At 41.0% G+C, this 15,420-nt stretch overlaps 1 protein-coding gene across 2 annotated transcripts in view; it reads left to right on the top strand.

The window, feature by feature from the left end:
• Positions 1 to 15,420, top strand: part of LOC109033369 (uncharacterized) — a 358,654-nt gene that overhangs the window by 242,506 nt on the left and 100,728 nt on the right. For both annotated transcript variants that reach the window (XM_072305106.1, XM_072305107.1), the window contains exons 27-28: positions 1,811 to 2,101; positions 5,850 to 5,993. In XM_072305106.1, coding sequence (XP_072161207.1) covers positions 1,811 to 2,101; positions 5,850 to 5,993 — 435 coding nt within the window. The remainder of the gene's footprint in view (positions 1 to 1,810; positions 2,102 to 5,849; positions 5,994 to 15,420) is intronic.

Raw genomic sequence — 15,420 nt, forward strand, 5'->3', positions numbered from 1 at the left:
GATTTTTCTTCCCTGTGCGCAGAAAAGTCTGCAAAAACTTCAAGGAATGATGTCACTTTGTTCTCCTTCAAAAAAATAACATAGACGCGGAGATTTTCAGACACCGCGAACGAGTTATGTGATTGCCAACTTACACCGTCGATATACTCTTCGTATGTAATATTTGTTCATACTAAAATGGACTCTATCTCTATTCAAAGGTCGGCATCAAATTGTTCACAGTCTGCATGTGGCCCCGACCCCTGCAAGAAGCCCCTTGCAGTTTACTACAAAATCCGTCTTAATCGATGAGGACTTTTTTTCAGCTACTACGGCACCCACGACGCCGCCGCACGGTGGAGCGGGTCAAAAAGAGAGGTCGGACAAAATTTGGAAAATTTAAAAGCTCATAACTCCGTTTATACAAAGTTCTGAGGTTCTAAAAGAGACTCCACTGGTTTCCTAGTGAAACTTGCTTCTAGAAGCACTCTTCAACATTTAAAATGTGACAAAATAAACAAGAACATTCGCAGTTTTAGTCAACAATTTCATGTTCAACCTCTCTGATTGACTCACCGAAAAAAGTGAAGTTAATTTAACATTCTGGATGTAACAAAAGTAAGCAAGCACTTATAAAATGCCGAATGGGCCTGTTGCAAACTTTTGCTAGAGCAAATATAAGAGTTGTTTCCTACAGATGATGCCTCAAGAATCACGATGGGCGCATCGGCAAAGTCTGAAATGCACTCATAACTTCACAATCTGCGTAAGAAATTTGCGTTTTTTTGAGCTTCCCGCTTCAAAAACGATACTACGGCACAGGTGAACATTTTGTTAGAGGAGTCGTTCCATCGTCGGCAATGTTCATCATGGCCGACGCTTCCGCAGTTCCGCGCGTAATTCGAGGTGAGTTCAGGGTCAATCAAGGCGGGCGAGGAAAATATGAACGTAAACACGCCGATTGTTATCTGGTCTAATGCTGCTCAGGTGTTAGCTCGTCTCATCATACGTGTTTTGGCGAATTGGCGTCGGCCATGATGAATATTGCCGACGATGGAACGCCTCCTCTAACAAAATGTTCACCTGTGCCGTAGTATCGTTTTTGAAGCGGGAAGCTCAAAAAACCGCAAATTTCTTACGCAGATTGTGAAGTTATGAGTGCATTTCAGACTTTGCCAATGCGCTCATCGTGATTTTTGAGGCATTATCTATAAGAAACAAATCTTAGTTTTGATATAGCAAAAGTTTGCAACAGGCCCATTACCTGCCACGGCAGTTACTTTAGCAATACCAAGATGTGAAACTAACTGCTCTGGAGGATACCTCGGCATTTTATAAGTCATCGCACCAGGGTGGCATGAAACGTAAGAAAGAAATGATAGATTGGAAATTTCAGTGAAATATTTCATAAAATTTCACGAGACTGTGAAATATTTAATGAAATTTCACGAGCCTGTGAAATATTTCATGAAATTTCACGAGCCTGTGAAATATTTCATTTTTTTCAGGGGCTAGAGTATGCAACCCGCACTTAAACACACAAAAATGGAAGAAAGTCCCAATTTTAAATTTTGCGAAACATGGAAAGGAACCGGTACTTTTCAATATCTTTCACGCATTTCTGAAATTTCATGAAATATTTCACGTGAAATTTCAAGATTTCATTTTTCATGAAATTTTGCCACCCTGCATCGCACATATTTTTTACATCCAGAATGTTCCAAATCAACTTCACTTCTTTTCGGTGCCCGATCCACTGTGCGGCCTCTTAAGGAAGCCCCCCGCAATTTACCACAAAATCTGTCCTAATCGATAAGGACTTTTTTTTCAGGTACCGTGGCCTTCGCTGGGGAACTCGATCTACCTGCCGCGCGGGCGTTCGGCGGGGGCGCTGGGGGGCCCGCTGGACCACGGGGAGCTGGTGCACAGCATGGCGACGACGCCGGCCGAGGAGAAGAAGTTCCCGGCGGTGACGGTGCCCGTAGCAGCCACGGGGCCCGGCCCCAACAGCCGCCGCAGCTCCCTCTCCCCCTCCGACCGCATCGCCCGCCGCAGGGACAGCCCCGCCTGCATCGCCCTCGAGATCCCTGTCTGGCACCGATCCATATTCACCTTCATCGAGGTACGTATGGTTGGTTGGTAGACACGTTTATTTGGTGCTTCTAACAATTAAGCCATTAACACCTTAGAGGAGAGATCAAAATAAGGTACAGAATTTAAGCATTTAAAAAGTAGGGGTCACAAAAGGTAGTGCAAAATTAAAAGTTAGGACAAGGAAATAGTACACTAAATTTGGAGATTAATTTGTTCGAAAAAGAGGGATTTCATGAAAATAATTTGAAAGGATGGTATGGAGATCAGAAAGTGGAGGGAAAACTAAGATGGAAAAAATGTTTCCAATACAGTGGCGTTTGGCAACATTGTTTTCCTCCATTTAATTCTGTTGAAAATATCGATTTCAGGAGAGGCAGGCTTCTTCAACAAGAATCGATTGTTTTACTTACACTGAACATGGTCGCCACAGTAAGGGATTCTAGAGATAATCGCGAAATGTTGGAGAATTTTGAAAAGTCGGGGATAACCTGGAAATGTCAGGGGAAATTGTTGAATCACCTTTAATCGGCTATAATATCAATTTCAGGAGAGGCAAGCTGCCTCACCAAGAATCGATTGTTTTACTTACACTTAACAGGGTTGCCACGGTCAGGGATTATAGGGATAACAGGGAAATGTCGGAGAGTTTTGAAAATTCAGGGATAACCTGGAAATGTCAGGGAAAATTGTTGAATCACCTTCAAGCGGCTATAATATCAATTTCAGGAGAGGCAAGTTGCCTCAACAAGAATCGATTGTTCTACATACACTTAACAGGGTTGCCACAGGCAGGAAATATGGGAAAAACCGGGAAATTTTAGACTTAGTTAGATTTCTCTTCAGACTTAGCAAGGGTAGCCAAAACGCCTTCAAGTCTGTGTGTATGCAATCTGATCGTCTCGAGAGCATGAGTTATTGCATGAAGGCGTTCGAATTTTACCTTTGCTCGACGACAGCAGAAAGTACAGTTCGGAATACTGTAGAATTAACTGCTATTCTTTTTAACGATGTCAATTTTTGCGGACCTATTGATTTTTCACAACTTTCGTCCTCTTACAAATAAGATGCATTTTGCTTTTGTTGCTGACTCAGCTAATTTATTCAAATAAGATTGGTCGAATTTGAAAGGAAACTTGACTTTAAAAATTCGGACGTTACTGCTAGCTTCTTTAATACGGTAAAATAGGTATTTTGCTTATGAGATATATGGCCAACTAAGTTGACTATTTGGAGGTAAATTCCAGAGACAAAGAAACACCTCCACTGGTATCTCACGAACATTGGATACAGTGACAGAATTCCATGACTTTTTAAATCGTGAAATTCTTTTTGAAAAACAAATCCCGGATTTTTTCACGAAACAGCCTGTAGAGTCAACATATCCTTGTTTTGACCGCATAGCAATTCCCTCTTTCGTCTTAGTTCCTACACCGGAAAAAAAGTGCATGCAGTTGATTTAACATTCTGAATCCAAAAAAAAGGTGTGCGAGAACTTCTAAAATGCTGAATTACCCGCTCTATAGTGGTTACTTTAACAATGCCAAAATGTAAAAGTAACTGCTGTGGCGGATGATTTAGCATTTTATGAGTTCTCGCACACTTTTTTACATCCAGAATGTTAAATCAACTTCACTTTTTTCCGGTGATAAATTCGCCAAAAAATGACCACGGCATCGGTGGTCTGCTCAGAGTAACGTCCGAAAATATTTTCAGTTCCGACGCCGGACTCAAAACGCGTTATTTTCAAACACACTGCGTAGTGTGACGACCACGCTGATCGTCGAACCCGCATTATGCAACGTCTGCAGTTTTGTTTACGCTACGCGGTCTTAGTCTCGCGTTGCAAAACTCGGAAAATTTTCGGCTGTTTTCACCAGTGTGTGCGGTTCGGTGTCAGCCGTCAAGTTATCCGTGATTTTCCTCGATTTTGAAGTGTCCGAGTGTGCCCCTTTGTTTGCGAATTCGCGGCAAGCCGAGTAGGTATGTTTTGGATTAAAGCGTTCAATTTTAGGGAATGGACCACGAAACAGTGCAAACATTTAATTTCCGTCAAAAATTCCGGGACCCGGAACTTTTTTGTTCCAATTTATTCAACTTCATAACCGTCAATGGTTCCGGGATTCTTTTCAGATTTTTCCGAAAATTCCGGAAAATACACAAGATCCGGAAAATTGCGGGGATTTAAATAATCCCGGGAAGAATTCAGGAAAATCTCAAAAGTTCCGAAAGTCGGTACTTGTGCCGAAATATGGGAGCACTGTTGACACACTTACTTACAATTGGACGTATTTCTATCAAACGGAACTATGTGCATTAAGACATGAGCCCTGAGACCCATAAGAATATATGCATTACAGGGCTCACGTCGCAATGCACATAGTTCCGTTTGATAGAAATGCGTCCAATTGTTTACTAGGTGTCGCGGGCAATTAGTTAAATCAGGCATCTCATCAAATGCACAGGCCGGCAATCAAATTTTAAGTGCCGTGCTAAAGAGAATATTTTTTAACAATGTGTGTTTTCAGTCGTGCTATCTTATCTAGGCATCCTGTCTCACATTATGTAAATCACGTTAAGCAGAAAGGAACCAAGTCACATTATAGCTATTGATAAATTTAATTTTCTTCATGAAAACGGCTGTGCGAATTCTGTTGCAAATTTCAGTAAGTTTTCCGCAAAATACAAAGTAAATTCTGTAAAATTTTCAAAAAAATCACCACAAAGGCTCTGTCGTAAAAAAATAGATCGCTCAGTCTTTGGCAGTAGTTGATGTGGCTTAGTTCTTTTTTGCTAAACGCGGTCAATTTTTAGCTTCTTTAGATATCTCCCCACCCTCCTGTGAGCTTAAGAACATTGAGATAAACAAATATGAAGTGAAAATGAAATTGCCTCTTCATGTTCAATGGGAACAAGTACATTTTTTGGACTAATTTTTCAGAAATAATTGCGTCTGTACTCAGTCGCTCAAATTCTTGGTGGTCCAGTTTTTTCCATATTTCGGGGGGACCTCTAAATGCGGGAGGGTTACTTACAATAGTGAGAATCATACAGTGATGACGTACATTTGTATCACCACGTAATATGGAACTGCTATTTCTAACTCCTGTGTGAAAGCACCAATCCTCGTAGGGAAGCTAATGGAACAAAAGTTGTTTTTTTTTTACGTAATGCAGTCCACCCCCACCTTCCTCCCCCCAAACTTAGTGTTATCGCTATCTGTGACTGCCCAGTGGAAAAAATACCTTGGTCAACAAAAATACAATTTTTAACAGAGCAATTTTTCCTGAGTTGCATTGAAGTGCCAAATTTTGTGTCTTGACAGAAAGATATCCTTAAAGTATTCAGTCCGTTAAGACGCATTCGAACCCAGTAATTTTGTATCTAGAACCTGATAAATTAGGATTTTTCAAACATTTTTAGACATATATTTTTTTTAAAAGTTGGAATATCAAACGGTTTCACCTCCAGCTTGATTCAACATTTTGTCCCAAAATGTTCGTATAAGACATTCCTGTAGGGTTCTGGTATCAACAACTCAATGTTAAGTGTTTTAAAATGAGGTTCTTTCTCCTTTGAGCTGTTTCTTTTAAATTTTTTAATTTTCCTCCCCACGAAAATCAGTTGACAAATGATTCCTCGCAGTTTTCCCTCCTCCAAAATCGGTTCTTTCTCTTTCAAACTGCGAAATTTTAAAACACCTTTGAATCGGTGCGTTTCTATACGTACTATAAATTGAGGATGAAGAACGTTAACGTGTTACGTGTTTCTGATGTCAGGAATGGCTGCAAATGTCGCAAGTGGAGATGGAGCATTTCACACTTTTGGCCCGGGAGTTGCGGGACTTCCTCAACAAGATCTCAACTTGTGGATCCTCCTATTCCCAATGGTGTGCAGAGCTTCGTCAGCAATTTCCCGCCCTGGTAAGTCAGATTTCTCACTCTTTTTATGGCGAGGGACCGAGTTTACCAGCGGGCTGATTATTGAAATTGATACACAAAGCAATAGACAAAGAAGATAAAAAGGATATGGAGGGCTCCTATTGGTGTAAGCGGGTGGTTGCAATGGACAAAGGACGCAGGTAAAAGACTAACTAAAGGCAACTCACGAGAGACCCGATAGTTAGTCCATCATGTACCCCCTTAGTCTATAAAAACCACCCATTTCAACCAATAGAATCGCTCTGTACTCATTATGCCCTCTGTGTCTATAGCTTTGTCTATACATTTCAATAATCGACCCGCAGAAAGGAGCCAAGTCACATATTATAGAACGAATCCAGGGTTTCGACCATTTCGCTGAGTGTGCAAAGGTCAGAACTTTTGCGCAAAAATCAGTAGCGTGGTGTGCATTGCGATAAATCGATTAATCTGCCATTTAAATCTATGGAAAAGGATCGATTTACAGGTCGTTCCTAACGAGCACCTTAATAATCGATTCTTTACCATAGCTTTTTGTAGAAATTTCGATAATCGATCATTCACGCCTCGCCACTGGCAAAAATCGGTCTCTTTGCTTTCAGCTGGAAGACATCAGTCAACTTGTTTATTTACGAATTTCTTGGAGTCTGTATGTTTTGAATCATACATTTTGAAAACAATTCTCAGTCGTCGTGCATGAGTTCAACTGTCGTTTGTCATTTGGCCACTTTTCTATCTTAGTTGCACTGTCACAGTAAAATATAGTTTTTTAACGTAATACCATGAGAATCAATCTGTAAAGAAGCAACGAAGTGGCGCGCTTTGCGATGTATCGATCTGTACGCCACTCAAACCTATGAAAAAAGATCGATCATTAGGGTGTTCGCAGCGAACACCTTAGTAATCTATCCTTTACCATAGCTTCAAATGGCGAGATATCGATAATAGATCATTCACGCCACGCCACTGTAAAGAAGACCGCTCGAAAAGAAAAGAATTAGACGATCGGTACTTAAGATTGTCCACCCTGGTAAAAATTGGCAGTAGAATCTGTGTTCCAAAATACCATGGACCTACAGCCGGCTGTAAGATCTCCAATAGCTTCTATAGCCGGCTACACAATTTCTTATAGCCTTTTATAGCCGATGGCGATTAAGCAACAGCCAGGCGATAAAGTGTATGCTAAACGTTACTAATTACGGATGCGAGGACTTAGTAAGTTTTCGCACTACTGCTCTCTTTTTGGGCCGTAGTATCTTGATTTATTTGCGAGGAAAGCTCCGTACTTTTGATGGATGCCTGCCATTCCTAATATATTAGAGCGTCTTCAGTTTCGTATGATACTGTGCAATACCTCTGGTGTGAAATAGTTGCTTCAAGCGCCGTGGCACGCTGCGGTGCGGCAGGCGGGCAGCCAGCGCGAAACGCGCATTGGCGCCTACAAACCTAACAGGGATACTTCACGCGTTGCGCAATGCGTGAAGTATCCCTGTTAGGTTTGTAGGCGCCAGTGCGTCGCCGCTCCGCTTTGTGGTAGGCTCTAATATTTAATCTGGCGGAGTCAGCGTTATTCAACTCATGATTTTGACATGTTTGCACATCTTGTATGGATTATTCTCATTTTAATTGATGAAAGAAAATATGTATTAAAGGAAAATATAATGTGTGTTTTGTAAATATTAAGGTGGTTCCGTATCAAACTTAATGATTTCCAAAGCACACGAATTTCTACACAATTTCTTTTAGCCTTTTATAATCGATGGCGATAAAGTGTAAAGCCCGGCGATAGAAACTATAGCCCGGCTGCATAATTTTGTATAGCTTCGTATAGCCCGGCCGTATGATTTTCTCCGCATTCTGCATGTTCCTAGAAGCAGTTGTCTGATCCCAAAGGTCGTAACGATGGCAATAGTGTGCCAAAAATCTTTGACCAAAAATTATGATTAAATAAATTAGTCAATTTTTGCACATTCATTCGCACTTTGGCTACATACACACCTTTCAAGTTCTAAGCTAATGAAAGACTTGTTAATTTTTATCTAAAAATGTATTTCACCTATCTAAAAATGAGCGTACTCAAGCACGCATGACGCGCAATACTTTAATGTATTTTTTTCTTTTGACATTTTATGAATCGCGATTGAAAGCTTCAATAATCGTTACGAAACTTTGAACCAAACGATTGATTTTTTTTAAAAAAAAATTATTTAGAAATCTGGCGTCTTAACGCGAGGCAGCGTGAACCCCCACGACCCACATCTCCGTCGCGCCAAAACAAATCCGAAACTCGCAACGAGTCATCGCCATTTCTGTTGGAGTGACGTAAACCGTCCAAAGTTAATCAAAATAAGTTTGCGTGCATCTTTGCTCGAACTCGAATCGTGTTATAAGGAAGTGTTATTCCCGCGTTTTATCCCGGAGAGTAATTCGACTTCCATAACTCCGTTCAACTTTGATTCAGAGAGGTGTATTAAGGTTCCTTGCGGACGTATTAACGTTTGATTTACGCGTTTTGGGAAGGAGTTTCTTCTCGTAAGTGCAATTTGTAAGGACTGTGAGCTCGATCAGTCAAAGCTCGAGAAACAAGTTGAACGCTGCGCTGCAAGGAAGCTTTAAGTCGACTTTAAAAACCGCATGAATCATCTCCCACCTTTGGGTAAAGTTAAGCAGAGAGGGACCGACTCTTAGGACAGTGAAGGTTACAGGTTTACAGCAGGATGTTACATTAATTATTGTACAAATGATCTTTTCGCGGAGGAAGGAACGTAAGTCTATTCCAAGGTTGTCAAACTGACTTAAACGATTAATTTTACTAAAACGCACCCGTGCAATTCTCATCCAAAATCTTTCTAATTTTTGGATGAAATCTCAAGGAAAATCAGTGATATTTTCAGTTATGTTACCAATCATTTCCATTGGCGGATCCAGCAAATTGGCAAAATTTATTCTTCTCCATTTAAACCTATGGAAATGTATCGATTCTTGGAAGGGCCAGGTGCTCTGATAAGAATCGATTATTTAACACAGGTTTAAATAGAGGGAATCCGGTGTTGCCAAATTGCTGGATCCACCGCTGGATCATTTCCATTCAATAAGAGCTTCAATAATATCATTAAATCCTTCAAAGTGTACATCATTAAGACTCAAGTAGTCACTTTAACTGAGAAAAACATTCATAACACTGCGGAAGCACAAATCTTGCAAAACGAAGTTACTAGAGCCTGGTCCTGAACGCAGCGTAAATATAACCGATTTGATAGCTCATTTCCCCGACATTAATCCTATCTCAAGGATCGCTGAAGGCTAGCAATTCGCCCTGAAATTTACGGACCGTTGACTCCAAATGCCTTCATCGGCGCCTTTGATCCTCGTCCTCGTCTTGAAGCCCTTTACAAGTTCCCAAGTTTTCGAAACTCCGTGTTTCTGTTTACGGACAGGAGCATTCCGTTTAGCATCGAGGATGAGGGTGAACCAGACTCAATCCCAGGATTCTGAACTCTTGGGAACATTTACAGGACGTTGCAGCGTGTTGCATTGCCGTGCTGCGGAATAACGCCCCATGAGCATACAAATGCTGCCAAATTCCCTTCAACGAAACATTTATTTGGACCGAGTTTATCAGACAGGAACCAACCCGAATTTTCAAAAAAATTGAGTGAAGAGTGTTTTTCAGTTTCACTAACCGTGTATTTTCTCCCGCCAAAAATTGAAAGTCTAAAAACAGAACTTTTTTTGTGAAAAGAGGGGTTGAAGTTTATTTTTTATATTGAGCCTTGTGCAGGAATAAAACTTCAAATCTCTTTTTCTCAGTTTCAACTTGATGTGAGTTGGTTCCTGTTGAACTCGGTCCAAATATTTATTTGTCAGTGATATTAAGAATACATGCATAAGAGTCGCTCTCACAGCGCTCTCTGGCACTCTGCGATGCCTAGGCGCCCCCAAACTCGGTCCTCCCAAAAGTCATCAGGGAGTTGGCTTTCCCTCATCTCATCCAAAACCCCCTGTCGCCACCCTTTCAATGGGCGTCTCCTTCGCCTCCTCCCAGGAGGAACACAATCAAGCATCTTTTTTGACGGCCTCTCTTCCGTCGTCCTATTGACATGACCTGGAGTATGGACGGACGTATGGGAAGAGGAGGGTAATGGTTCAAGACTTCGATTTTTAGCGTGACAAAATTTGACTCCTCCTGAAACCTTCCAGCAAAGCAACTCAAGACTTAGGTATTGATCCCACTGCTTTGACGTATATTTTATAAATAATTGATAAATATTTTAGCTTGAGGAAAACACTCATAACTGCAAACTTTTCGAAGTGACCTTGCTAGCAATAATCATTAATGCAAGTCGTTCAATGAATATTCTAGCTAATGTCTCTTGAGAATTGGGTCAATATTCAGGGAAAATTCTTAGGACCCTTAAGAACAAACTAGGTAAAGACATTCAATCTTCACTTCACCTTGACCCTGTGCCGAGGCCTCCTGAGTCCCGGCAGATTTTTTTTCTTCTTCTTTTTTTTAAAATTAAGGTTCGAAATGCAATACGCTCGATTGCTTTTTCATTTCTCGCAAAACGTTGCAAGTTCACTTAGATGTTTTTCCCTGCTCATAGATGTTAGTCGATCGGTACAAATATCTGAAAGTTCAATCGAATTAGGAGCAAATTTGTTTCGTATTCAGATAAACATGCATTAAACCTTTCGTCAAACTGTAAACTTCGTAAACTTTACATATTGTGACTCGCTTAAATTGTTTCATCTACCATGTTCTACAAACATTACATCGTTATTTGGACCCTTCTGACTCAAGGCATTTACATAGTGTTTCCATCTACTCAAACGCATCAAGATTCTTTAACTTCGTTGGCTTTCAAAGTGTGCCGAAATACGGTTCTCCAGTCGAAGCTAACACTTTTTTACATAGTGGATTTAAATTCCAGTCCATCTGTCCCACCATTAATCCACCTCTTACACAATTTTTCGGTCCACACAATTCTGATAAATCGGCCAAGAGGACTGACTGAGTTGACAGTCTCGAGTCACCGTAAAAATGCAATATTTTTCCTGAATAACGTAGGTGAGCTCATGAATTTAGTCTTGCACTCCGCTCCAAACTTTGAGAGATTCGAAACCGCGACTGATCGAAAAAAGTCAACCCCGGGGGAAGTTCTGAATATGTCGTTGCACGCGGACAGCTCTAAATTCGATAGATGGCATTCCGCGCGCAAGTTACCGCGGTACTGTTTTCAAGTCGATGACTCGTTGCTGGAAACCCATACAAATGAAACTTGTGACGAAAGGGTAAGAATGACGTCAGATGAACTTGAAGACATTGCGACATTGTCAAAATCAACTTTCGACCTGACTCGCCGTTTATACCGCAATAAAATTTGGAACGCCAACAATCACCTGATTTTCATGCTCCAGGAGTCAAAATCGGTGAATCTGAATACAAGGCACGGCATGCAATCTCGGAGAATTCGCATGTTGGAAAAGAAAAATTCTACCGAGGTGTATGATGCAGACACAGTCAATTTTAGCTTGAAATTTTTCTGGCGTTTCTTCAGGGGTATAAAAACCGTTATTTGCGACTTTCGAGGCTGCAAAAAGTTCGATCCCTTCAGGAATAGTATCATATTTTACGATGGGAAGGAGGGAGAGGCTTATTTCGAGTTTTCTTGGAGGGACATGCATAACAAATCGGTCAAGTTTCTTTTATCTATGATCGGTGGCAAGGACGGAATCGAAAATGGAGTCCTTTGGAGCCATTGGGAAACGTTTTTCGTCGAAGTGCTCAACCGTCTTAAAAAGTCCCTGAATTGTCACTTTGATCCGCAGATGATTCATCTGCTACCTGCCGTAGCAAATCCAAACCTTCAAGATAATTTAGAAATAAATGTAGGTCAAAAGTACGGAGTGGCAATACACGTGATAAATTTCGCCAAAGTTTTAAAGGGGACCAATCCGTCTGATTTCGATTTCTCTGTTTGTTTCGATACCACCGCTCTTTCAGTCCTAACCCCACCCAGCAAACTCGTGCCGCAATATTTTTTGCTCTTTAGGGTTTTTACACCAGTTGTGTGGATTTTCATCATCATGACAACAATCGCTTTCGTATTAATGCAATACATCTTCCAGTATTCTCAACGAGGACAATTTCGACAGCTCTACTCTGAGACAACAACAACAACAGTGTTTGGTTTAACGTGCCGGTTCCTACACTTCTGTGCCTACCCGGCACGGGGAGTCTACTCCTCGTGACGAGAGGATTCGGGGTCGGGGTCACCCCACACGTCCTCGGCGCGCCGTAGGGGATTGGGCTTGCCCCCTACGGTACCGATGCGCTCGGTTTGCGTCCGACTCCGGTGTTGCCACCGGGGGGAGATGTCGGCTTCCGATCTCCTCTGCTTGGTTTTTGCAGTTTGCTGAAGGCTCCCTGCTCCGCACCAGCTGGCGGTCGGTGTCATCCAAACACCTGACACTTTAGGCTGCCTATGCCATTTGCAAGGATCCCTCGTTTCCGAGGCTCCAAGGTAGTTTTACGTCCTCCGACGTCGGGACTGAGTCCCTGGCCTTGAGCGAAAATGGCCTAGTACCACCGGTAGGGGCGAGAGTCTTTAGTCGACTCTTACCCCTACCCCGAGCTAACCCGCCTTCACTCGGAACCACACAGAATCCAATCCCGTAGAGGCCCCAGGTAAACCTGGTGGGCGAAGACCTCTCCCTGTGTACCAGGATTCATGCCAACCACTTGGCAAGGGCCTCAACAGCCACGGCTCTTGGTCGGCCGGATCTACTCTGAGACAGAGATCAGCTCTTACGAGGGGTCTTCATCGATCCTAACGGTTTTCTCCTACTTTTTTTGTGGAAGCCCTCCAAGGTTACTCCTGGGTCGCTTTCACACGGGGAAGATCCTATTTTTAATTATCAGCTTCGCAGCGATTATTATTTCAACAATTTTTTCAAGTAATATGACAAAGCTTTTCACCAAAGGAGTTCGATACCCAGAAATCGATTCCATCGACGATCTGGCCGAGGCTGATATATTCATCCAAGCTTCGGATGTCGAGGCCACTTCAAATTTCCTCAAACAGAGCAAGCTTTTCGAGAAGCTAGCCACCAAATTAACGAGTAGCTTAAATTCGGTCAATAAAGTCAACTACTTAGATAGAGATATAATGTGGAGTTATTTGTGTAACTTAAGATTAAACTTATAACGAATTCCACTGAAATTTATGATAATATGCAGAAACTTGAAGAGGACGCCCAGGCGATTTTGAAAACGGATGCGTTGTTCATGAGTGTTCCTCAATCCATAGTCTCAAAGGAAAGTGTTACTGTACAGGCTTACCCCTGGAATAAAGCATACACGTACCATTTAGTCAGGGAGAATCTGATTACGTATCCCGTTTCATTTGTATTCTTGAAAAACTCGTTTTTATTCGATGAGGCCAACAATATGATACTCAGATTTGTAGAAGCGGGGCACTTTCTGCCGAGCATAAGATTGCTCATAAATGAACAGTTCAATGTGAGTGAATCCTCTGGAGGTAATGAGGACGAACCCACACCTCACAGCTTGAAAGATTTGCAAACATCCTTCATTACTCTGCTCCTGGGGTGGTTTATAGGTTTTCTCGCTTTTGCAACCGAACTCTCGATTGACTTTTGTAAAGATACCAAAATCTTTAAGTATTTCTTGCTCAAACTTAGTTTGTATCGGAGGAAAATAAAGCAGTTGTTTGCTGTATGAATAACTGGAAGTCGTCTGAGAAAACCTTAAAAGATTGCTGCAGAATGTGCGCAGTTCTCACCAAATGATTTAGTGAAACCTCTTAATTATTTGAGCTTTACGAACTTCATTACTTCCTATCCTCCCTATCAATTCCGTGACTTTTTTTTTTAAACAAATTTTCTCTGATTCTTCTTTAGCTTCATCCTTTTGCTGACTTACTATGCATCACATTTCTGTATCAGATCGCACGTCATAAAGGAATAGGTCAACTTCTCATTAAAATGAACTTGACTTTCTTTATTTCCTCCTTGAAAGTTAATTTATTCTTGCAAAGGCGCTGTAAGTTATTTAGTTGTAAAATAATATCAAATTAAGGATTATTTTAACCTCTCATTAACAAGCTTACCTGGATTTCTCATAAAAAGTTAATTTCTTTTTGCTATAATCTATATTATAGTTTTGTTGTAAATAAATAATATATGTAGTTGAGTCTATTTTTTTCTGTGGTTGAATCTCTTTTATCATACTTTCTGCAATTCACCCCCCCCCCCCATGTACCCTTGTATTCTGCTTAAAGAGGATCACCTTAGGTGTAGAGACGATGTTTAGAGAATAAGTTCAATCAGAAAAAACGCTTTATCTGGTTTGATTTTTTAGTTTTGGAATATTTTAGGTATGTATTTCTGATTTGAATTGAAGTAAGATCCCTGAATTTGTTAATTGATTAACTAAAAAATAAGTGAGGTTTTCTTTCGGGCACATTTCATATTTGTTTTTTTTCTTAAAAAAAAGAAAAATTGTTTAGAAGAACTTGTTCTGTCATAAATATAGTATAGCATTGAAATCCGTGTGTTCGAAGCCTTGAGCTTAATTCGATGTCGGCTTGAACAATTGTGCCATCGCTCACAAGATGCACAATAAACTGAGTACACTTTAGAAAATAAAATCGTCAAAAAATCACGTTCATAACATCAGAAATGCCTCAATCCTCTTTTAAACGCTTAATTTGCGTAGTCAATACAGCTATTCTCAAATGTATTGCATTCGCCGGTATAGTTTTCCCAGTCGCCGGTGATCAGAATAAAGATATTTCCAAAGTGCTGAACGCGATTTTTCCTATCAAAACTGTTCTTAGTTTGATGGATTTCTTGTGTGCCTTAGACTCTCTTTGAGGCCGGTACCATTTTTCTCCGCGTAGACTGCAATTTTTGAAGAGGAGGGAGGGGGTGGGATGGTGTTGCAGTTTCAAAGATAAAAAATACTTGGATTTTAGTTTGGGGTAAATGATTTAAACCCCTCCTTCTCTTGCTTGACTACGCCTTAGGGCAATAATGCTCGCTATTCCACAAAAAATGACGTTCCCCTGGTAAAAATTGGCGATAAGAACTGCGTTTCAAAATACCATAGGAATTCTTATAGCCGGCTAAAGAAGGCTACAGAAAATCATATAGCTGGCTGTAGAATGCGGGGAATATCATACGGCCGGGCTACACGAAGCGATAAAAAATTATGCAGACGGGCTAAAGTTCCTATCTCCGGGCTTTACACTTTATCGCCTGGCTGTTGCTTCTTCGCCATCGATTATAAAAGACTATAAGAAATTGTGTAGAAATTCGTGTGCTTTGGAAATCATTAAGTTTGATACGGAACCACCTTAATATTTACAATACACACATTATATTTTCCTTTAATACATATTTT

The sequence above is a fragment of the Bemisia tabaci genome, chromosome 10 (assembly GCF_918797505.1).
Source record: "Bemisia tabaci chromosome 10, PGI_BMITA_v3".
NCBI classification, from domain to species: Eukaryota; Metazoa; Arthropoda; class Insecta; order Hemiptera; family Aleyrodidae; genus Bemisia; species Bemisia tabaci.